The sequence below is a fragment of the Lissotriton vulgaris genome, chromosome 8 (assembly GCF_964263255.1).
Source record: "Lissotriton vulgaris chromosome 8, aLisVul1.2, whole genome shotgun sequence".
NCBI classification, from domain to species: domain Eukaryota; kingdom Metazoa; phylum Chordata; class Amphibia; order Caudata; family Salamandridae; genus Lissotriton; species Lissotriton vulgaris.
In genome coordinates this window covers 1,336,036,823-1,336,062,606 of record NC_141696.1, presented here as the reverse complement: position 1 = coordinate 1,336,062,606, position 25,784 = coordinate 1,336,036,823, and the positions used below count along the sequence as shown (strand labels likewise).

Genomic DNA, 25,784 nt, shown 5'->3' with positions numbered 1-25,784 from the left:
TATGTCTTGCTTGAGCAGCGATTCAAGCTCCTCCTCTACTTGCGGCTGCAGGTGTATTGGCACTCTCCGATGATGTTGTGCTATTGGCCTCACTGTTTCATCAATGTGTAGCGTTATTTGCCATCCTTTTAACTTCCCTAGTCCTTGCAGGACATTGGGGTATTCCTTCAGGATGCTTCTTTTCTCTGACATATTGTATCTCATTTCAAGGAGACCCATCATCTGGGCCGTGATATTGCTCAGTAGGCATGGTGCTGGAATGTCACCCTTCAGCACGTGAATTTCTTCTTTTGCCTTTTGATCTTTGTATGTTTGTTCCTCTGTAAATTTTCCCATGTTTGTTACTGGTGTCCGGGACCCCCAGGTAAATACTTCAACTTGGGACGGTCTCAATGTTTAGTTTTGTTTTCATCTTCTCGTATTCCGACACACACATGATGTTGCATGTTGCGCTGTCTAGGACAAACTTTGCTTTGTGTGATCCTACGCTTATGGTCACAGTCTCTGTCTTTTTCATTTTGTTTTTGTCTACAATACAGATCCTTTCTTGTTTTTCACCCTCATCTGAGGATACGGCAGTAGCGTCCGACATAAGGTAGAGTCGTTCTGTCTTTTCTTCTTCTTCTTCTTCACCTGACTCTATTGAGGAGTTCCTTGTTCCTGTTTCGACATGTCTGACATGCCTGCTTGTCGTCATTCGTGGTCTCCCCGCTCTTCCTGTCATTCCTGAAATGCAGTCCCTGACATACACTGGCAAAGTGGTTGCTTTGGTTGCATTTCATCCATGTCTGGCCAAATGCCAGGCACGTGCCTCTATGTGGAAATTCAAGTCCGCACCTGTAGCATGTTACTTCCTGTTGGCTCTTTGGTATCTGTTCATTTCTTTCTTCCTTCCAGCCGCTTGTGCGGTTGTTGTTTGTTATGCGGTGTGCTTGTTCCACTCGTCGTTCTTTTCCTCGCTCCATCTCCTTTGCGTGTGCTGTCGCTCTTTCCTCAGCTCTTGCTAGTGACAAGATGTTTTCTAGTGAGGTTGGTTCTTTTAGAATTCTTGCACGGAAATCCGTGTCACGGCAACCCTCAATAATACGCTGTCTAATTGCTTGTTCATTATCAAATTTGTCGAATTCACAGTGAGTTACGAGCTTTCTCAGTCTCGTTGCAAATTCATCCAGCGTTTCGTCCAGCCGTTGAAAAGCAATCGTGAAAGTGTATCGCTCAAAGTCGACGTTCCTCTGCGGGTCAAATTTGTCTGTTAGGCACTTTATTAGTTTGTCATAGGTGGAGGTCTCCTCTTTTGGTGGTGTCACTAGTAGATCTTCAACCTCATCACCTACTAAGTTTAGGAATAAACCCAGTTGTTTAACTTCAATCACATCGGTGGCTTCCATGTATCTCTCAAATCGCCTGACCCATTTCTCCCATCGTATGCCCACTTGTGCACTTTGTCTTTCAACTTTTGGGTCTGCCATCCTTTTCCTTTACTGGTGCCGATTTGTTGTTTGGTGCTCTTTCTGGCACTCTTCTGTTGTAGAAATTTTGTGTGTTTGTTTTGCCTTGTGCTTGTTTATTTTCTTGGTGCTCTCCCTGGCACTCTTTTGTTGTTTTTTCTTTATTTGTCTTTGCTTGTGTTTGTTTGTAATTTGGTGCTCCTTCTGGCACTTTTTTGCTATGTTCGTTTGTTTCCTGACTTCAACATGGCTGTCGCGCTGTTCTTTCTTCCTATTGGTCGATTTGCCTGACTTCAAAATGGCCACCGGTAGTCTCCCAAGACTTCGCGGCCAATCGGAGCGCTGCCTGACTTCAAAATGGCCACCCGATTTTCCTTCCCTTGCTGCCTGACTTCAAAACGGCCGCCACGATTCTCGCGAGATCTCGCGCTTGAATCTGCTCAGTTTGCGCGCTCACTCCGCTTTTCAATCTGCTTACCGAAGTGTTGCAGACACTTCTTTTCCCTCTTCAGCGACGGTCGGGGTGGGCTCCCGCGCCGTTTCCTTCACGCGCACACGAGACACGGTGGGCTCCTGTTCTCGATTATGTCGTCGCTCGTCCCTCGACGCGGCACACAGCGGCTCCTCTTCACTTCTGCAATCCTGCTGGGCACTCGATGCACCACCCTCGTTGCCAGTTGTCGTGTTGTGCTGCCCCAGGAAACACAGGACTCAATGGCTGGTTGTAAGTCATCTTTATTTACTTCTCGCTTAGCATGCATGATCCCTGACCTCTTGCCCGAGGTCCTTCTCCTGAATGTCCCCTGTCCTCTGCCCTTTGCCTCAGGGTCCTACTGCCCCTGGCCTGGGCATGACACACACCAATCTACTGTTTTCATGATGCATACTATGGACAGCACAGCTTTCTTAGAATTGCGTGGGAGAGGTCCACAGTGCTGTTCAACAGAAAGTGAATGTATCCCTGTGCAAAATAAGTGCTTTTTTCTGTAGTGTTCTGTTGCATAACATTTAGTACATCTGGGCCAGTGTGTTTTTTATTATTTCTTTAATTATTTTGCCAACTGTAGAGCAGCTTTTGAGAGGTTTCTTCCTGCACTGCAAAATAGTATTTAATGTGTTTTTTCTCATTATGACACCTTAATTGTTTTATAGCATACTAGCAGCCCGTCCCGACCTTGTCCGGGAGCAACAGGCTTCCCTGACCCCCGCCCTTCCCGACATTGTCCAGCAGCCCGGGCCCCCGCCAGGCCCGTCCCCTGCCTGCCCCGACCCCCGCCTGCCCTGACCCCCGCCTGCCCCGACATGGGTCCCCTTACCTCAGCCGCCGCTCCTCCCGCCTGTCCGCTGCTCGCACCACCGCTGGCCTGTCCGCTGCTCCTCACGTCACCGCTCCTCCCCGCGCCATGTCTGCCGCTCCTCGTCGCGCTCCTGGATGCCGCTCCTCCCCGCGCTCCTGACGTGCGCACGCACGTCGCGGCCGGCGCTTCTTCGGAGGGACTACTTTTTTTTTACTGTAAATTTTTTAAATAACGTTTTTTTTTAATTTATATAGCCTATAACCATCTACACACCCTGACGATTCCAACGGTGTATCGGGTGTGTGAATTGGCGCTGTGGTTCCCGAGTTTACCCGCCTCAAAGGCTGAAAGTTCTTCCTTTATTATAGTAGTATAGATTTTTGCTTGCCTGGTGTTCACACCTTTATCACCATCGCCGTTGATAGTATCTTTCTCCTGTGCTGGGCCCTAATGTAAATGGGTGTGGTCATGACAAGCTCAGCTCGTCATGAGCAGACGAGAGGTATACCTCATGACGAGCTGAGCTCGTCATGAGCATCGAAGGGGTTAAAATGTATTCCTGTAGTTCAGTGCCTATTACCGTCATTACACAAAGTTATATTTACGAATGCAATATTCCTGAAGTTTCATGATAGTCAGCACTCGAAAATAATATTTTCATGTATCCACAAATAACTGACAAGGTAAGTGAGCAATGAAAATGTTCTCCTTAATGGTACAGACACCATTGTTAGGGAGTAACTATTGTGAGAGCATGCAAGTTAACAGTGGTAGAATATAATAATTTTCGAAAATGCTCAAACTTTTCAGTGAGGCAAACCTGTTTTATGATGTTAACGACAAGAACAATAAAGTACATTAGCACCCTGTATTGATTGTTGAGTTTAGCTTCACCACTTACACCCTTGGAATTTTGGCCGTAACTTTTGTTGATTTCCATCATTCTAACTTCATTGAAAGTGAGACGCAGTGACATAAAGCTGACAGAGAGAGTTGGCCTGGTTTGGGGAGATCAGGCGAGGAGTGTTAATAGCCTTATTGTCCACATGATTTTAGGTAGTATGCCCAACTCAATTTCTTTACTTTGATTATGTACCCTCGGCTTCAATTGTGCAGCAGGAAACACGAATTAGGAACTTTTAAAGAGGGCATTAACATATAGCCTGCCGCAGATAGAGAGGGAAATGGGAGAGGTGGAATGAGAAGGGAAAGGACGAGGGGGAAGACGGAAAAGAGAAAAAGGGAAAGTCACCCCAAAGACCAAGTGGGTAGGAGACGGCCAGGGAGGGAATCCAAAGCCAGTCTCCTCTATAGCTCTCTTGGAGGCTCCAACGGGCATCGGTCCGAAAGCTGGAAAGAAAGACGACAAGGAGAAAGCAGATCGCCAGAAATACGATGAGGGGGGGTGGACAAGACAGGGAGAAGGGGAGAAACTGTGGCCAAGGTTCGGCTGGGCAGGTGATGGTCAGGGGATGAACCAAGGCAGATCTCCTCATTAGCTGAACAGAGCAGCTCCACCGGGTATTGGACAAAATGCTCTGACTCTGCTGTCAGGGTAGAGATCATGTGTACTCTGGGCGAGACAAGTAGAGAGGGAACAAGGAGAGGGGGGGTGAGAAGGGAGTGGACGAGGGTGAAGATGGAATAAGAGATAAAGGGAAAGTCTGCCCAAAGACCGGAAGGGTAGGTGATGGCCAGGGAGGAATCCAAAGCCAGTCTTCCCTGGAGCTATCTAGGAAGCTCCGACGGGCATCGGTCAGAAAGATGGATAGAAAGGAGTCAAGGGAAATGCAAAACAGCAGAAATACACAGAGGGGGGAGGGTGAGACAGGGCGAAGGGGAGAAACTGTGTCCAATGTTCGGCTGGGCAGGTGACGGTCAGGGGATGAACCAGGGCCAATCTCCTCAACTAGCTGAACAGAGCAGCTCCACCGGGCGACGGACAAAATGCTCAAACTCCTCTGTCCGGGTAAGGGTCAGGTGTACTCCGGGGAATGTCAGTATAGTGCTGGGTGGAGGGGCGGGAGCCATGGTCCGAGAGAATTCCAGACGTCCTCTTGAGGTCAGGCACATTCCTGCCAAGGTTTTGTAAGTAAAAGTAAAAGATCAGCAAGGGGGGAAAAAAGTCACCACTGTTGGTCATGTTGAGGTCGGGCATCCTGGGACCCTTTTCCACACCGTGAGTGTGCCTAGAATGACAGAGGTTAACAGGGAAGGAAGGTCCCAACTCCCAATAGTTCTTAAAAAGGACACAAGATCAGTGGTCACAGCGCATTTTCCCACATCGTAATAACATACACTGGTAGCTGGTATCTTCTGATGTTAATATTTATAGCATTTTGATAGGTATTGTGGCCAGAAATGCTCCTGTTGGTCAGGATTTCTGTTTCCGGCCGACTGAACAGCGCTAGGGTGCAGCTGTTCTGTAGAGCGCCTGCAAACTGGTGTCATTCGCTTGTCGAGTTCCTGGGTTTGGGATTCTGTGTCCATCAGTCTCGTACCGATGGAGTGCACGTCTTGCTGTAGAGAGGTCATTTTTTCTGAGAGATCGGTTTTCAATTGATCCATGGAGGCCTGCAGGTCTCCTTTAAGTTCAGTGCGGAGTTCTGCTTTAAAGTCCTTCAAAGAGCTGAGCAGGTCTTCCTTGGTCAGGGCCATGACAGGATCAGGGGTTTCTTTCTCCTGGGCTTGCCTCTTCTCCGCAGGCGTAAAGTAGCTAGAAACCTTAGAGGTCACCTTCTTAGGTAGCATAGATGCAGTCTCTATTAAGAACCGGGGCTGTCTCAGACTTCTCCTTAATGCTCCCCTATTTCCACTGTAAGCACTCTCTAAAAGGCCCCTGTGGCCCCATAAACAATTCCGGCTCCAACAGCCGCAAAAGGGGAGAGAATGCTTAGGGACATCTTAGGGTCAGGCACTCCCTATTTATCGCTGGTGCACAGTTGGAGGCGAGCTACTCCCTGATCTTCAGTATCTTTATGCTTCTGTGCTTGCGCTTGGTGCCCAGTGTTGTGCGCTTGAAAACACAGCTTTGTGGGCCTGAGTACGCCATTTTGGAGTCAGGCAGTATTAAAGTGGGCTCCCCACTACCTTGCTGCTGCTTACCGCCCCCCCCCCCCCATGTCCTCCCGCTGACTCCCACGGGTGATTTGGACCGGTTAGTTGAAGTAGGAACCCTTGCCTACCTCCAGTGAATCAGGAGCCTCTCATTAGCACCGGATCAATGCCAGACGCTCCGCCGCTGCTTTTAGTGCCAAGCCTCCTGTCGGTAAGTGGAGACGCGGGCGTCTACTTATCCGCTTCCTCTCCGCAGATTGAGGCGGAGGCACAAGGAGTCGGGCAGCAAAGCTGTGCTCGCGACGCTGTCCTCACTTCAGGTCCGCAGCTCTGGATCAGTATATGAGGCTGTGCGACATTCTTCAAAGAAAAAAAGCGGAGCATGTACACAACATTACTCACTTTTTCCTATCCCTGGTTGAACATTTTGCTCCTGCTCCGCCGTGTAAACTCAGAGGTCAAAACGCAGCCTGGACTGTAACCGGACCGAGGGTGGAGTGTAAATATCACCGCTGCCCAGGCCGCCTCGATCCTCTCGGTAAATACTCCAGTACGGAAGAGAAGTCAAAGTTCAGTACATGGCTCCTCCCTGAATAACGGGAAACAAGTCCGAGCACCAAAGAGCCTACATGTAAACAGCGCCCAGAAACTGACCGACTGTGCGCACAGTCTGCAAACCTTAAATGTTCTCCAGTATGCTCTCTTATGTGTCTGGGCTTATATTAACCCTATAATTCATACAACACGGAACATCAGAATGGACTGTTGTTATTATGATAACTTATCCTACAAATTAGGTTTTTTTCAAAAAGCCTGCATCTTTATCCTACTTATTCACCAGCAGAACATAATACTGAGGCTCAGACCCAAAGGACTTGGACTTCTAGTTTGCTCTGACGCCTTGTTACCCATCCCACCTTAACTGGTGCTCACAAACGACACACCTTTCAGAAAGAGTCTATAGAAGATCCAAGCAGAAATCACAAATGAGTGTACCATTAGATGTGAGTATATTATTGTTGTGATTTTTACGAAATGTACAGTGCATTCAAAATGCTTCTGAAAGCTCACAGTGAAATAAATAAATACTTATGAGATTTGTGTGCAAGTCCCAGGTTGCAGGCAAGGTCCACCTATCACTCCTCTGAGGGTAACATAATGAATAACAATGAATTGAGAATACAAGTGCTGAGTAAAAACAGAGCCTGACCAAGAACTACTGTCACTACACCGCACCCTCCCTAATGCACTTTTTGCAGCACAAAAACTGTTAAACGTTGCAGCAGCTCAACGGATATTTAAATTCTAAAATGGCGATGTTCTATTTCAACTAAAACTAGAATATGTAAATGAATGTCTGTTCTTGTCTGCTGCACTTTGCTCGTGTCTCACGAGGAACTGTAGCCGGAGAGCACCATCTGTGGAATCTCCGTCGCTACTTTTGTTTTTTATTTTACTAATTGCCATCATCGAGGCACTGAAATATGTCTGTTTTTCCTAAGTTAAAAGAAGCTAGTGAAGCAAACACAAAAATAAAATGTCCTGGTTTCTTTGACGTTTAAAGTAGCAATGCTTGGAAAAATGTTATGTGTATATGTATAGTGTCAGCGATTTACTGTAATATGAATTTATTGACCATCGTGCATAAATTTAAATCATGAACGAGCTGATTAGCTTAAAGCTGAGTGCTCTCTTCTAGTAGATCGAAGAAGTCATTCATTTGCAGGCTGAATTGTATAAAGGGTTACTTGGGACTCTAGGCTCAAATCCCAGATTCCCCACTTAGACAAATTGAGACATCCTTGGCAAATCGTTTGAGAACAACTTGAAGCAATTCAGGTATCTTGAAATAATTCAGGTAATGTATTTAGGACAAAAGCGTCACTCCTATATGGTTCGATAGGTGTAATGGGTGAAAATGTTTATTAACACAATAAGATATCGAGATGAGCTGTGTAGGCTGCATACACACTGCACCTAAAAAACTGATATTTTTATTGGGTCACATGACAACATTTTTAGGGTTTCTAAGTTCAAGTTTAGAGACAATTTCATTTAAATTAATGGCAAACCTTGAAGTCATATAATCTACTCTAGTTCATTGAAATACTTACAAATATTGGAGAAATGATTTTTTTCAGAGTCTTTAACCTATGACGTATGTTGCTTGATTCAGATGCCAAATGTTTCGAAGACTTACGCCATGCTTTGGCTCTTTGGTGGTGGGCCAGACCTCCAGTTCGGCTCTGGGTTGGCTCTCTATGACTTTGCTGGCTTGCCCACCTCTCATTGGGATGGCAATAAACCTGTTATCTGCAGTGCTTTAAACCTGCTTGTCTGTAACAGTAGGTGATAAATAAATATTATATCACATTAGTTACTATTTCCAGCCTACACCCAGCACTATTCTTGCTAAAAACAATTTTAGACTAGACCTTTAATGCATATTGACTTAAAACGAATCCCCCAAAACCAAATGGGAGCTATCAACCATTATAGGCATTATGTAAATTTGGAGGATGCGGGAAATGCAACCAAAAGTGGTGGATGACCTATTCGGTCTATTTAGAGTTCATGGAGGGCCTACACACCTTGAATTGAATATTTGCCTTTTTTGACGGATATCCGCATTCTCCAACCTTTCAAAAATAATACCCTAAATGTTTAAAGGGGCCATCCAGTGATTCATGTCACAAATCTGAAAGCCCAAGCTGACATAATCAAACAAAGCAACATTCTAGAAGGACCACTGCAGGTGATTGAAGTGATACAAGGCTGGATAAAGAGAACTGTTTTTTCTATTCTGGATGGAACCTTTAAAAACACCTTAGAGGTGCACAGGAATTAGTTCAGCAACTCACCCAAAACTGTCAGTAACGTAGTATTGGGTGCCCATAGTAATCTCAAAGAAAGCACACAATCTAACCAGATTACTAAACCTCACAAGAATATCCTTACCAGTTATGAATAATGTTTAACAATAATGCTGAAAGCGTGAATAAGCATCTAATAATTTCATGACCTGCATTTGCTATTTGTGAAAAAGTGGATTATCGGTTGAGGGGGTGAATTTCTTCTCAAGCAATAACCACAATCCTTCTCAGGGTGAAACACAAACAAACCACTAAATTAGCCTGTGCTTAACCCTCAGGTAGTTTGGAACAAAAGCAGTCAGTCTTAACTTAGAGGCAATGTGTAAAGTATTTATGCAGCACACAAACAGAAAGTGAAAACACAACACAAGAAAAATCCCACACCAATCTAGAAAAACACAGTAACTTATAATAAACAAATGATATCAGAACAACAAAAATCCAATCAGAAGGAGAGATATAGAATGTTAAAGGTTTAAGTGAAGTTAGCTCACTAATTTGGGTTAACTGGTTGTGCTGGATCGGGACAAAGTCACGAGTTGAGGCCACCCACAATAGAGAGCAGGTCAGGCACAGGACCAAGCTTGGCCCACTGAGTATGGTACTTTATGTCTTTGGTGCGATGTCTGCGTGGTGCTGCTTTGCGAGACTTCAAGTAGTCTGGTGCCCATTCCAAGGAGGCTTGCAGCTGTGTGGTGAGGTTTTGCAGTGCTTTGCGTCACTCAGCATTGTTTCTAATGAAGCTGAAAGCTATGCGGAGAGGCTTTGTGGTGCTTTTCGTCACCTGCTGTCAGTTCTGATGAAGTGTGCAGCTTTGCAATAAGAATTTGTGAGGCTTTGTGCCGCCTTGCTTTAGTTCCAATGATGCTTTTAGCTGTGCAGTAAGGCTTTGCAGGGGCTTTGCGTCACTCCATTTTGATTCTGAGGAAGCTTTCAATAGTGCAGGGAGGCGTTCCACTGAATTTTTTGAAACATGAAGTTAGGCAAGGAGGAGTTTTCTATGATGCCAGCCAAGGGTTTAGGACCTGGGGTGGCACCTCCTGTGGATCAGAGACTCACTCTAGCAGAGACCAGCAGGACTCAGACAGGTCTACTTGCAGGTTCAGGCAGGCACAGTGCAGCCGGACAGCAGGTGAGTTGCACAGAGGCCTCTGGAGCATGTTATTTCCCTATACCTCAGAAAAGGAGGCCAATCTAGCTAGCACTTGGACACACTATGATGGGTGGTTCCGGGTTCAAGAAACATCTCAGGGCTTCCTTCCTTAGACAACAGGGCTATCTTTCCAGCAGCAAGGCAGCAGAGCCTTCTGAGTCTTTTACAGGTCCAGAAACGAAATGATGAGGAGTGACTTAAGAGGTCCAATATTTACATCTGATGCGAGCCTTTGAAGTGGTGTGTCTCCGTACACTACCCCTCACTGGTCCCTGAAAGTTCTTCTTTTCCCTTACAAGTCTCAAAGTAGTCTAGGGTGACAAAAGACTGTTGTCAAGTTCATTTGTGTGTATGGTGGAAGCAGTCCTTTGAAAGGTAATTGCAGCAGGGAACAACTCCACCTCAATCAACCTGACAGGAGGGCCCATCTTGCCAACACCTGGTCCCCCTTTGCCTCTGTCTGAGAGGAATACACAAAGGCCAACAGATATGCAAATCACAGCCATCTGACTCCTGATCCTGGCAAAGGGAAAAAATGGTTAGGCGAAGACAATTTCAACTTTCCAAACGGGGCGTTTTAAGAACTGTGACTTAAAATCCAATTGCGCTTTTAAAAGGGTTTTAAATTACAATTCATTTGAATTTAAACATAATATTCTTATCTGCTCCCAAACTTAAATGATCACTTATTACGTCTAATAAGGAAACCCAGTGCTCTCCTACTGGAGAGATGGGCCTTGCAGTAGGGATAAAAGATTTTACCAGGACATATCAAACGGAAACCTACATGTCCTACATGTTAAATAAAATGCACCCTGTCCTATGAGCCTTAAGAGCTTACCTTTAGGGTTAAATATATGTATAAAAAATGTTTAGACCTGGTAAAAGGTTTATTTTGCCAGGTCGAACTGGCAGTTTAAAACTACACTAGTCTGCAGTGGCAGACCTGAGACATGTCTTAAAAAGCTTCTTTGGTTGGAGGCACAATGAGTGTTGCGGGCCACTAGTAGCATTTGATTTATAGGCCCTGGGTACATGGATTACCATTTACCAGGGACTTACAAGTAAATTAAATATGCCAATTAGGTGTAGGCCAAGTGTACCATGTTTTAGGGAGAGAGCACAAGCACGTTAGCACTGGTGAAGGACCCAGAGCCCTAAAGCCAACAAAACCAAATTCAGCAAAACCGAAAGGTAAAAGCAAAACAGTTTGGGGTTTACCACCCAAGGGTGCCAGGTCTAACAGTAATGTAACATTTTGTGCATCAAGTCGTTCCTTAGACACTGCTAACATGAATATTATCACATACATTTCGATATGTTTACATTTCTCTATGTCATTTCTTACTGTTCAGATGTCTGAGGTTTAAATGCCCAAGGCATATCGTATAACACACAGAATCTACCTTCTTTGACTTATAACTGGTATATGCATTTCCCCTTCAACATGCATCACCCTACCGCCTCCGTGACAGGTACAGATGTGTCAGAACATAAACCTATCTGGCTGTAACAATATAACGTGCCATTGTAAGTGGGAATGGATCCTGGTTGGGGGAGGGGGCAAGAGAGAGAGCTCTTGAACTAAATGCATGTGTTGTAATTCTCTTGGGAACTGACAATGGAGGCAGAACTCATTCTCACCGTTGTGCATCACTTTCTGTCTCAGACCAGTATGTTTATTCCCATAAATTGGTTAAACACTCAACCAGCGGTGTGTGCCATTCATTTTAATGCTGGTTTGTAAGTATAAAAGCACAATTTCTTTCCAAAACCCACCCTGGGGCAGTCACCAGTGTCTGCTGAGCCCAAGGGCAGGCATCTTGAGTTGAGATTTTCACAATGCCTTTTGTTAACACCGCGCAGTGTTACTTTGAAAAAAACAGTGTCAAATCTTTATCAAAGAAAAGCGTTCCTCTTTTGACAAGCAACTTGTTAAAACTTTTATTTCTCCATGGTAACCGTGAGTCACTTCTCTGCTACACTGCGGAACAGCAGCCACACTACCTTTGTATATTCTGGATTAACCATCAGTCGACCATGGTAGAAGATGAGTGAGCATTTGGCTGTAAAGCAGTGATTGCTACTAATGGTGAGTGGCATTTTCAATAGGCAATATCAGAAAGCCAGGGCTCCCTTCACAAGGAAATCTGCATGTATAGATTAAGAAAATGCCCTTTTGTGCTGTTCCCCCACACTTTTTGATGGATCTTACTGCAGATGCATGGACTCTGAGCACTGGAGTGCTGCTGTCCAGCGCCCAGTATATGTCCTTTGACCCTTGAACCCTGAATGGATTGGTTAAAACGCTGATTGGCACATTTAACTTACCTATAAGTCACTAGTATATGGTACCCAGTGTATACAGGGCATGTAAGTTAAATGTCACTAGTGAAGAGAAGCACCTATTGGGCCACCACCAAAGTAACAATTCAAATCTTGTCTTCCAGCCTGCCCATTGTGCTGCCGGTGGGTCACTTTTTTATCACACCGGCAGCGCAATGGGCTTGCCCATATTTACAAGTCCATGTAAACACACCTTGCATCACTTTATATGGCCTTGTAAATATAGGCCTCTTCCACGCATCTCACTGCGTGAAAGTGGCGATCCGTGGATGTTGATGTGGGTGTTCCCACGCAATATTAAAGAAACCTGACACATTCCAAGATTTACAATGTTTTGTGAAGCTGGGAATGCGTCGGAATCCCATGCCTCCCCTGGGGAGGTGCAGGAGTGGTGCAAAGAGGAGAAGTACTTCAATTTCTCTTCTTTTTTTTCTTAGCATGCTGCATAGAAAGAGGATAACACCATCAATGATTGTTTTTGTGCAGGAAGTTGTCCCTTCCTACACCAAAGCAATCATCCCCGCAACTTAGGGACCCTTGCAACATGACGCAAGGGTGCCTGCACTGGCGCATGGCCTCCAATTCTGCGGCAGTGTAGAGGAAAACACAAGGATGCATCGTATTGTTGTTAATATGATGGATCCATGTGCTTTTAAAATGACGCTGCTTGGCGCAGCAAAATGGCATCCGGCGCTATGCTGTGTCATTTTGTAGTACATGATGCCCTGAGTGTGAAGTGTTAAAACTGCAAATTTGACCTGGCAAAACAAACCAATTGACAAGACTAAACCTTCCTTCATAATACTTGTCAGCCACCCCTAAATTATGCCCTAAATGCCCATAGGGCAGGGTGCATAGTATTTTAAAAGTAGGATATGTACAGTTACGTTTTACATGTTCTGACAATGAAAAATCTCCAAAGTCGGTTTTCTCTGCAGCAAGGCTGGCTCTCACATAGAAAAGCACTGGGCTACATTATAACATCTAATGCATAACTTAATTTTGGGATAAGCTAGTAAACTGATTCAAGGACTCAAAATCTTAGTAATTTAAAATCAAATCTAATGATCAAGTTGGTTTTTAAATGACTGTTTTGGAAATGCCACTTTTAGACAGTACCCTTTTTCCTGCCTAAGATAAGTGTGTCTTTCTGACAGTATTCACTGTAACCTAACAGCCTGCTGACCCCCTACAAGGAGGTATAAAAGGCTCTAAGGAAGGTGAAATAAAGGGCCTTGGCTGTGAGGAAAGGTGACCTCCTCCTGACAGGATGGCATAGGGATATGCCTATCAACTGTACAAGCTTGAAAGGGGCATCCCCTGCTGCAGGCTGATGCACCTCACACCTAGGCCTACCCGAGCAATTCTCCAAGTAGCCAGATTAGCATGAAATCCCAGTAGGGGAAACCCCCATTTCAGACCTGATTTGCTGGGGGATTTCTCTCATTTCCCTAGACACGGCGTTGAGGTGTGCCCAGAGTTCTAACCAAGGGACAAAAAGTTCTGCTATATTGTTTTCGTGTAAAGAAGGGCACTGCAGGATAGTATACAGTAAAACACATAAAAAGTGCTGAAAAAGTGGGTAGGGGAGCACCTGGGAACTTTTACTCCATTGGTTAATGAGTACCCACAAGCTTCCCCCACCCACAGGCTGCCACTGGGCATAAAAGTGGCATACTCAATGCCCTCTTCAAAACACTTCTGGGCCTGTGGAGGACAGAAGACGGATTGCACCTACTGTTTAACATATGGAGAGAAACCCCAACAGCTAGACCTGCTCCCCACTTCTACCAGAGACTGAAGAGTAGACTCGAAAGGCTACTTGGCTAGCCTCCTGCTCAGCTCGAGGAACATTAAAGTTGCAAGAAACCCACATCCCTCCTGAGCCCAGATGACCAGATCCACTTGGATTTGTCCTGGACCCTGCTAGTGGTTTCTGTGAGATTGAGTCCTTATACCAAAGTAGTGCACAAAAGGTCCAGGACCCTTGGATGGTGTTAAGAGTGTAATTCTCCCTCCTTCAAAATTTGCAAGAAAGGACAGTTAGAAACTTTTTTGAACATTCTGCAAAAGGAACCAGAGGCTATTATCAGACCACCATTGAGCTGCTGTGGCTGATATCAAAACTGCTGGTTGCACTGAACTTGTTGGTTTGCCCCATTGGAAAGGTCCTGACTTCCAGAAATGTTTCTAAGTCAGAACACTGAGGATTACACCAGGTCTTTGAAAAGTCTTATCTCTGGTTCATCAGATTTTGTCATTTTGGTGTCTATATGTGCATTAAAATGTTCCCTATTTTTATAAATTGAAGTGGGATTTTTTTGTGTTGTCTTTTATATTTATTAACTGTTTTGGTTCTGGTAAATACGTAATACATGTATCCGAAATTAAGCCTGTCTGCTCTGTGCTAGACCTACCAAGGGCTGAACTCAGGTTTAAATTATTGAGACCAAACTGGATCTTGTACCAAATTGCGACATTATAACTTGGTGAGGACTCGTATCTCCAACTAATATTCTAATTTCTCAAAAACATGTTTACTACCTTGCATGTCTGCAGGTTTATTAATGGGTAAGAATATTCTTTGAGTTTAAAGCATTCCTGGGGACGGAACGGAATTGACTGAAAATTCACCACTATATGCCAATGTCATTTCCATCATCCTAGTACCACGTCACCTTGTGTTTGATGGTTTAAATGCTAACAAAAATAATAATTAAAAAAAAGAATATTCTTGGCAGCAGATTGCAGGAATAGGTGTAATTATGTCTCTGAGTAGGTGGTTCCCAAGGAGTAATAGTACACAGTGTACAACTACATTTATAGAAATTGTTTCGTGGATATTCAATTGTACTTTTTTCCTTCTTTTTTTCTAAAAAGAAAGTAATTTTAAACTCTATAAACCTCTCACAGCACACACCCACAACCTACATAGAAGTTCCTGACCAATTACCAACATAGAGAGTAATTTTATCCTGCCCCTGATACTAGCACATTTCCAAATATTTCCAGGTATGTTTCTAGGGAATCTCATTTGAGGACATCCACTCTGCTTTCCTTAAGTAGGCTATACTCATGCAAAACATTATACCAACACACAGTAAAAGTAACATGGTAAAATGTATCTACAATCGTTAGTTGGTCGTTTCTGAATTGTTTACACTTATACGTCAAGCTTGTTGCACCATTCAGTTAAAGACACATGCACACATGACTTTGTGAATTGTCCCAAGTATTGAAACTTGTCATTAACTGCTCTGATGTGGGAGCAGTGAAAAATAGCTTCATTTTCTGCTATTCCTAAGTCACAGCAGTGACAAAAATGCGTTCTAAAGGTGGTGCTTGGGTGGATAGTTCCGTGCCTCCTTCCCATAGAATCCTATGAGCCAACGTAGGCAGTGAAATTGTGGATGAAGGCTGGATGTTTGCCCATTCCCACACCTTGCCCACCCCCTGGGGTCTCTCCTCACCTATGGGAGGTGCAGAGTGCAGATAATGCACGAAGTTACCCAACTCAGGATTCCAACTGACATCATATCTGATAAAAAGAATGCATCGTCACATTACTTCAGTTGAGTTTTAATGTCAGATTTCCTGGCACTAGAGTTGGTCTTAAAAGGTGAAAGGCAGAACAGGGAGCAGAGTTTTTCAAATGTCTCTAAGGATATTAAATCAAAAATTACTTTTTTGCTCCTTGCTGGTGAAATGGAAAGAAATTCTCAGGAAATGGCAAACAAGAAGCCATTCATGGTTACATTCTGTGAGTGCAGAGAGAAAGCAGCATTCTCGCTGCATATTACTTATAGGACATCCCTGTTTTAAAGTTCCTCACATTAACAAATACTAAGCACACCTTTGCTTCAAAGGTTTTTCGGTCATTATATTACAGATGTTTATTGTTACCCCACTCATTACAGTTGGGGCCGGCAATAATCTCAGGTGGGGTCGCGTGGGGAGGGTGGTGGGGGTAAAATTAATCATTAATAATAACAAAAAAACACATACCTGTCCGCAGTCTGGCCGGGTCCTGCGTTTTCTGGGCTCCTGCTCTCTTCCAAGCCAATCACAATGCTGCAACAGCAACATTGTGATTGGTGGGGATGTTGCCCAGCCAGGCGTCTATGGAGAGACCATTTTCTCCATGTAGGCTGCATTGCAACCTACATGGAGAAAGGGCAGAATGCGCATGACTGGTTTGGGTGACCCCAGATGGCCGAGCAAACCAGTCATGCTCACTCAGGAGTGGGCACACCTCTCCTCCCCTACCCAGCCCTGCTCGTAGAGCAGCCCTGCCCACCAGGCTCCAACCAAACACTCCTGCTTTCTGGCAGTGCGAGAAGCAGAAACATAAAATGGTAGTTTACCGTTTTATGTTTCTCCTTCTCGTCCTGCGGGAAAGCAGTGGGGCGACGCTCCTCCGCCCTAGTGGAGGAGCCTTCCTAACTCATTACCTCCTTGTCTGTCTTCCTGGATGCAGTCCTTACGTATCAGATACTTATGGAAGACCAGGACTCGGAGTAATGAAGATTACCAGTAATTAACCGGGGCATTCCTGCTCATGGTGTTGATCTCTGGAGGAGAAAAGGCTAAGTAGACCTGCGGGGATTCGTACCTGTAACCACGAATCAATTACAGGCCCTATGATGGATGCATTACCCACTGGGCCATCAAACCCAGCTTTAATCGTTATATTGACACATGCAGGAAAAGGTGGAGGCAAACGGATGGTGTGACACATATATTATAAGGAATAAAATATCTCCGACCTATCCTGGGTTTTAAGAAACGATAGTGCAAGTCACCTCGGAGCCTGTAACATGAACTCTCCCTTCCTCCTAATGCTCGATGCATGCAAAGAAACTACAAACAACCTGTAATATCTTTACCCCAGCAAGCTGGCTCGGTTAGTTAAACATCTGCTAATGACATCTAGCTTGATCTGCACGTCAAAGACTTGAATATCAACAATCATTTTTCCAAGGGTGGTATATTGCTTACGATTGCATAGGGTAAGCCGAACAATTGTTTTTGCCGCGTTTAAGATGTGCATTTTTTACATCGCTTAGAAATAATAGAAGGATGGTCTGAAGCGCTAGATAAAAGCAGCTTATTGTTATTACATAGTAGCCTCACAATATCTCTTCAGTTTTCCGTGCACTGACGATGACTTCCCTCTATCACAAACCAATTGTAAGATAATGTATGTGCTTTACGAGCACGGCATCTATGACGCCATGGTATTAATTATATCAAGGAAAAGTCTGATAAAAATGTGTACATTTAACATAGTGATCATTTCAGGAGCATTCCCATCTATGAAATCAGGTGACGTCTCCACTCGCCCCCTGCATGCTTAATCCACATTACAGCTCTGCGCCACTGCCCAGCGGGTGCACTCTCACACACGAACAGCTAAGTTCCCAGCTCAACTTTAAAGCTGTCATAATCTCACGAGATGACTTCAATGCGCGCGGAATTCACAAGCATCTGACGCACAGCATTATTTTAGCCTTATATGGTGCATCTGTCTTTGAAGCTCGGGGGAGTCCGGAAAACATTGCTTCCGCGGCCGGGAGAGTGACATCTGCTGGGGATGCTACCAAACCCACGGGAAATTCATAACACCGCACGAGCTCGTGTGGACAAATACTCTCCAGCGAGACGTGCTCTGCAGTGCATCATATTTACAATGCACGTCGCGCCCCTGATTTCATTAAGTGGCCAGCTGTTGGCTCCTAATGGCCTTTTACTGCCACAATAAATCAATTAACATTAAGGAAATATTCATGGCAGCCAATCTTGGAAAACAAGAGTCTGATTTTACAAACACGCACCACTTAAAAACAAATGTGTTGTTTAATCTCACTAGAAGAGATATGTTTCTCGAATACTTCAAGAGAAATCACTTCAGAAAGCAACAAGTGTGGTTTAATCAACGAGCCATAATGCGTGTTTGAGATGTGTGATATAAGATGAGACCAAAGTCTATCGAGGCCATGAATATCGTGGAAAAAATACAAAACACCAAAATATCGAAAGGTAAGAGCTTGGAGAAGCAGAATAGATTTACCATTTCAAACTCTGCATCTACATACCTTTAAGATATATATGTAGTAAAGACACATATATCTGTAGTTAGGTGTAGGAAATCTTTACGTACATACTTTTCGATCCTTTGGACATCTCTCTCTCTCTCTCTCTCTCTCTCTCTCTCTCTCTCTCTCTCTCTCTCTATATATATATATATATATATATATATATATATATATATATATATATATATATATATATATATATATATATATATACAAATATATATGCCATATATCATGATCCTCTGTGTGACATCAACCACCAACTGTAAACCGGCTATACTTCTAAAAAGACATCAGTTCACAAAGAGTTCGTATTAGAAACAGTTGTCGCGGCTCTGGGGTGTTCCGTGCATCCAACCCAGTATATGCTTCATATTCAGTTTACAAGTTCAAAGTAGAGTCCCCGAGTATCGGACACCTTTATACAACTGCTCAGCTTGCCTCGTCAATATAATAGAACAGAGCTCGAAAGCAGCAGGGTCACTGGAAATATGTGGCAATGCCGCATGTGCGTTTTCCACAAAATAATGAGTTTGCCGAATGTACCACATAATCCATTATTTGCTACATCATTTTCAAATTGTTTCTAGCAAAGCTGATCAAAATGTCTTAAAACGCGGCTATAGAATGTTGCGGCGCAGTGGAAGGGCCTTTGCAAAGTTGGGCTGGTTACCTTTCAGTTGCTTGCAGTAATTTTGGGGTTTCAAACTGATACTAATGCTTTGCCCAGACAGTGATAACATTGTAAAAATTAAAACGATGAAGTTATACTATCACAAAACGTGTTGTATTACTCTGCATAGGTTGTCCTCTCTTGCCACATAATTTAGTCAACCATGCCGCATAATTTGTCTCTCCTCAGTCATATCATTTCCCCGGCTCTAAAGAGCCAGTTTCAATGATTACAGGAGCAGAGAAACGAGCAGGTCATGAAGGACAGAGCAACACCTAGAACATGCAGTTATGATTCACAGGTTATATTGTGACCAGGTAAAGAGCAAAAAGATGTCCAAGTCCTTTCTAAACCATCTGTTCGTGTAATGTTTTGTTACTAAGTTGACCAATTGTCCTCCTGTTATTCAATTCGTGTGATAGATTTTCACACGTATATCCATATTTGAATTGTCACCAAACCACATATCCTGAGAATGCACACATTTCAAGCGTGATATAAGTGAAAGTGGTTTGTAATATAAAAGTACTACTTCGAACATTGTGCTCTAATGGTGATGTAGTTCCCTCACACCTACATCAGACTTGTACTTGTGGGGGAGCTAAGTGGGTGGAACTGTCATAACTGAGATTGCAGCTTTTTACTCAGCAGTGCACATCTCTGAAAAGCGTGTGAATGGCAGGGCCTTGTTTTGACGTAGCTCCCACTGTTCCAATCTGCTTTTGTTGTACTGCTAACATATTGCACTACCCTGAAAAGCAAATCTATGTCCATTGAAACATGCTCTAATCATGTGTTCAGCATCAGCTCAAACAGTGAAATAGCACTGCATGAACTGAGAGTCAGCACTCACCGCCACAAATCACTCACCTACAACGGTGGCACCAACACAAATGCAATTTACGTGCAGCTGTTTTAGCAATCTAAGTGTACCTGTTGCTGAAATCGGATTAATCCATTTTGATTAAAATTGAACCAATAAACACACAATAGGCATCTGTGCATTTTCTCCCAGAGCATCATTACAAATTGACACTGGAATGGTACTCACGACGGGTAGTATCCGTATGGATGGAGAGAGTTGTCCACCGCAGCCTCCAGCAGGAAGTCCTGGCTCTCATGTCTAACGACACTCAGGGGGCAGCTATTATTCCGAGCCCCATAGGGCTGCGTTTGATTCATGCTGGCGCGGCTCCTCGGCGCTGCTGCTGCTCCCAGGGAAGAGTCCAAGGCTGGGAGTCTGTCAGCAGGCAGCTCGCGGAAAGGCACCAGGAATATTTCCTTGCAGAACAACTCAAGCTGTAAACCACTTTCACCCAGGCGGCTGCCTATTGGTCACGGGAGGATGCGCTCTGATTGGCCAACTTTAATTCCCCCTACCCACGTTGTTTTTCCCTCACTGACAGTGAGCGCGCGGTCTGCTGAAGGAATACAGATCACATCTGGAATCGGCGCATGCAAAACCTCAAGAATCACGTTAGAAAATACTAACTGCGAAAAAGTACCTAACTCAAGAGCGAAGATAGTTAAAAAAATATTTTCTACATATACCTCGGAAATGTTGTCCTAAATAATTAAATACTATAGTGGACTCTTGCAGCATGTCTATGGTGTCTGTTACGTTCAAATACTAATGGCGCATGACTTCTAGGTCGACACGTATGATATTAAATGGTTACATGGAAACTTCACAGCGCAGCCAGCACTTTTTCCTGATCAGTGCATTCCCCCCAGTTACTTTCGGAAAGGGGCTTTCTTTAAACAGAGCACATGCCCTGTTGTCGGATTTCCTCCTTCATATCCATGAATAAGAAGCAGGGGCATGACGTAGCATTCTATCACAGAAAGTGACGTAGCCTCCTGTTACAGAGAGTGACGCGGCAATAGATCACAAAAAAGTCACGCAGCATTCCATTACAGGAAGTGACGCCGCATTCCATTGAATACACTCTATACCAAAACACTTATCCGAAACCCGTTCTTGCTCAAACACACAGATATCGTAATGGTGAACCTCATCTATGCTGCACATTTCTATTGCTGCGAGTTATTGCATAGGGGTTGGAGAAACTTTCGCTACCTGGGAAAACAGAGGAGGCAGAATTGTTTCTTCAGATATAGTTGTTGTGCTAGAAAAACTATTCGAACGAGGAAGCTGTTGTTGACTATCACCACGCTAAACTCATAGGGACTGTGAAAGTCCAGGTGCTGCTTGAAAGAAGGAAGCACACCCATTCAGAAGAGGGATTATAAGGAAGAAATCTGGGACGGGCGTAATTAGTACATTATTACAACAAAACACTAACGGTGGTGTTGAGGGTATTGCCACCTATATAGAGCTAAACCACCACAGAAATCACCCATTTGCGCAAATAAATCAAAAGAAAAAAACACTGAACCACAGTTTTATTAGAGGAAACCAAGGTCACAATTGATTTCCACAACGTGCAATGGTCTGATTTGAAGGCCATCTTGAGACTCTGGTTTCTCAAAAAGGATTGTAACGGTGTGAGCTAACTGTAATTTCCCCTCCCATAAGGGAAATCAAATTTGTGGAAATTTTCAGGAAGGAACTGATAACTCTTCTATCCAGAGTCCAATTCTCAAATGCCTCCTAACCACCCCCCCCCCCTCTACATTATGTTGCTCAGGCCACAAGTCCTAAATAAAGAAGTAGGGGGACGCTCAGAGACAGAAGTGACGTCACGACAGGAAGTGACGTCACGGAAGGTAAAAAACCTAGAAGTGGGGGGACGCACAAATACGTGAAGTGACGGCATGACCAGAAGTGACGTCACAAAAGGTAAAAAAACTAGAAGTGGGGGGACGCTCATGCGTGGAGGGGGCTATCTTTTGTGTGAAGGGGGCTTGCGGCCTCGCTGGCGTGTCGCATTCCGCCTGTGCAAACCCCAACCAGTTCAAAATTCAGTTAAAAAAGAAATAATAATTTACAAAACGGCAACGAGTACCTAATATTGCAGAAACCTTTCATATATCATTCTACAGAGCTCATCTGAAAGTGACGCAATGACCTACTAAGAATGTCCGTAATCGAGAATAGTCTTACTTAGTAGACAAAGTTTGCAACAGTCCAATTTTTGCCCAATGCACTCGGGTAAAACTAGATGGCAGAAAAGTGAAAAAAAAAAACCATGAGCCTTGCAAGGCATACACTGATGTCTAATGCAGTTGCTTTTACCCACTGAGCTAGCTAACCAGACAGTTTACCCCGAAGAGGAGGAGCGCGAGAGAGGCAGGGCGAGGCTCGGAATCGCACTCGAGGAGCTTTTGGAGGGGCTGTTTGTGCTTTTGTAACCTGACTCCAGCCATGACGTATCACTGAATGGGCTTGCCGGGGGGTGCCTGTGTCGGTAATGGCTCACTTGCTGGAGTGGAGGCGCCCTGCCTGGGGCCTTAATTATACTGTCTTTGGGAACTGTCGGCTCAGCACATGAACCGGAGCCGTAGACAGCGCTAGTGCAGCACACCTTTGGCACAGGGGGGACGGCGTCCACCTGGTAAGACCCCTTAAAATAAGGGGGGGGGACGCCGTCCATCCGCATGGTACCCTGATTCGAGCCCTTATGTTGCTCCTGCATAAAACATAGATTTTCATATATATACGCCATCTCTCCAGCACATCTCAAATGTTCCTTTCCTCTGACTACAAAGTATAGCAGAAGTAGCAAAAATGAGAGGAGGGGGGTCACTTGCAGAATCCTTCGCGGGACGTGTAAGAGTTCCAAGTTCTGAAATGAGAACACTTCTAGTATTGCCCTCAAGAAATCAGTTAATGCTGCACATTTTCCAACACTAACTAAGGTCATTTAACATTCTCTGTAGCTCCGAAACTTGAATTCTAATTAAAAACTTTTTGTATCCACTTTGTATAATTTCAGAAGTTGTTTCATTCTGAAACAATCAGAAAGAGCAGAAATAGTGTTTACTCCAACTATGATGCCAAATAAAGCAGCGGCTATGAAGAAGTGACCCTGTAAAATAAAAAGTACAAGGCCTATTTCCCACATACATGCTACCATCATACATGCTATGGATCTATAAGTAATTACACACAGGGCTGCTCTGAAATGAAAGCATAGCAGTCAATAATATACCTTCAATCTGTGCTTCTCAGAATATTGGTCCAAGGAAGAACATCAAACTATTGTGCCAGAGGCCAGTTTCAAGGCAGCAGCGTTTAATGACCTAAAGTCATGAATGCTCTCTAGTGAGAGGGCTTTAACACTTCATGGTGACACGGCGAGAGGGGGAGTGCCAAATATGTCATCTTGTGAAAAGGATATTGAGTGGAGGCAAGCAGCAGCCTCTGGGTTTGCCACCTGCTTCATTTCCTACAATGCGATATAAAGTTTTCAGTTCTTTACCTTTGCAAACAATTTGTACGATTGTTTTGATTAGTGAAGAAAACAGAATGCAGTTATTTTTAGATGAAAGCCAACGACTCAACATATAGTTGTCTGTCTATATTCGCAACCCTAACATTTCCAAATATGTGCAAAGCAGTAGCTGCTCAGAGGCACTGAAAGGACATTGCCTATGCTAAGCAGTACAACTGCCTAATTGCCCCGACTGCCATTTAATCATAGTTGGTACCTGAAAATGTTGGGGTGAGTATATTGTCCGTGCATGCCACTTAATCTAAGTGTAATAGCAACTAGGTTTGGGACATCAGATTGGTTTGCAATTGTGTACATATGTGGACTACCTGCAAAACGGACCCAGTGCATACAAAAAACGACATAGGCCATTAGTGCTATTCAAAAAATATATGATGAAAGACTGTATAAATTCCTGTAATAGCTAAACATTTTCTGTATGTCTGAATGTGATGAATCATGTAATAGTTGAATTTGTGTGAATGTGTGAGAGGTAGACACCATTTTCTAACAAAAAATAAATTGCAAACAAAAACCAGATCTGCAGCTATCTTGAGTAGTTTTTATCATAACATTTTGAAGTCACAGGCACAGTTTTGTTTGTATTCCAATATTAATTAAGAAACTGTTGTTGATTACTCAGGACTGAGTAATCTATCACTTGTGGGCCGCTGCTCTTTTTGTGTATATTAGTTTACCCAACGCTTAAAGAGATACTTTCACCCCTGTTGTTGCATATAGTATAAGATTTAACTTTTGTAAAGGTAGTCGTTAGCCAATCACATAAGGCTTTTTCATTACTATGTACTGTGGTACATCCATGAAATACTGTGAACATTCATGAAAGTACTGCAACAACAGATATCAATAAGTTAAAAAGCCTTTTAACTTAAAACATACCTGTAGTACCTTACAGTATCATCTTCACACCATAATGCATAATTGTGACAAATTTGATGAAAATGTGACTAGGCATTTGGCCACCACACATGAGTACACAAAGTCTATGTAAACATTAATTGGTACCCAAATGCGTTTTAAGACCTCCCTTTTATCTTTGCTCCACCTTGGCCAATCACCGCAAAACTTTAGTTCTCCCGCCAATGTAGAAAAAAGCAGTGTGTCTGGAAAGTTTATTGAAATTCGCCAAATGGGCACAAAGTTATTAATCGGGGAAAATCTGCCAAATTCCTCTCTGGTTAGCCTAACTATGAATACAGAGTGGCTACCCCCACTCTGTAATAAATACTTATTTATTTATATGCTTTTATATAGTGCGTACTTTACACAGAGGTGTCAGAGCTCTTTACAATAGAGCAAAGTGAATTACATAAGGAACAAGAGAGACATGGTAGTAGGTAACTCTACTAATATGTCCAACAGTTGCTTATGATGAGAGTTTAAGATTAATTGGTTACAAATTCACTCAAGGTTACATATTAAGAAAAGGTGGAGTGATTAGGGTTACACAAATATGTAATATACATTTACAATTTTGAGCCAGAGTTTCATAGTAGCTCTTGTTCTTCACTCAAGGTTACGTATTAAAAAAAGTGAAGCGATTAGGGTTACCCAAATATATACTACATATTTACAAAATTAAGACAGAGTGTTGAAGTAGCTCTCGTGAGTGTCATGTACAAACAGGGACAGGACCTGGGATGAGGGGGCATGCGCCTGGTGGGGAGCTTGGCAAGGAGAGTTATTGATCAAAGTGCCTTTGGAGGAGAAGAGTTTTAAGATCTATTTTGAAAGAGGTGGTGGTGCGAAGGTTTGGAGGTAGCGTGTTCCAAATTCTAGTCACAGTACCTAAAGTCTTGCACCATAAGTGTATATATATATATATATATATATATATATATATATATATATATATATATATATATATATATATATATGTGAACAAGGGCTCTAGTAGCCCGAAACGCGTTATGCACTCTCTCACGAACTTGAGCAAATAAAAAAGAAACCTGACATCTGGTCCTGTGGTCTGTCTCCTGGGTTTTCGTTTTTGGTTACAGAGGAGTTTCTCGTGGTTATATATATATATATATATATATATATATATCTGCTCCTGTATTTACAGATAATCGGGGATGACATTAATCCAAATCTTTTATTGGGAAATGTGCAGCAAATGGGTTTTCGCCTTTCTCAATCTTAACAAGCGCGCCGGTAGCATATATATGTCATCACATACGTTGTTTCCTTAGAAATCAACGACGGCATGGACTACAATACTTGATTCCCTGTGTGACGACAAGCGCCATCTTTGAATGTATTACCTATGTATTAACAAGTGTAATCATATATATTATTTGGCAACAATTCATGATTTTCATATATTCAACATCAATTCCATAAAGTTGAAAGGGCTAAGTGCAGTATCACGCCATGTATGGGTTTACATTCATTGTATAAAGTCTATATTTGATTACTTTATA

General features: G+C 43.4%; 1 protein-coding gene across 1 annotated transcript in view; it reads right to left on the bottom strand.

The window, feature by feature from the left end:
• Positions 1–20,213, bottom strand: part of TRPC6 (transient receptor potential cation channel subfamily C member 6) — an 844,345-nt gene extending 824,132 nt beyond the window's left edge. Inside the window, exon 1 of the mRNA XM_086935285.1 lies at positions 19,995–20,213. Coding sequence (XP_086791411.1) covers positions 19,995–20,125 — 131 coding nt within the window. The 5' untranslated portion in view covers positions 20,126–20,213. The remainder of the gene's footprint in view (positions 1–19,994) is intronic.
• Positions 20,214–25,784: the final 5,571 nt, after the last annotated feature.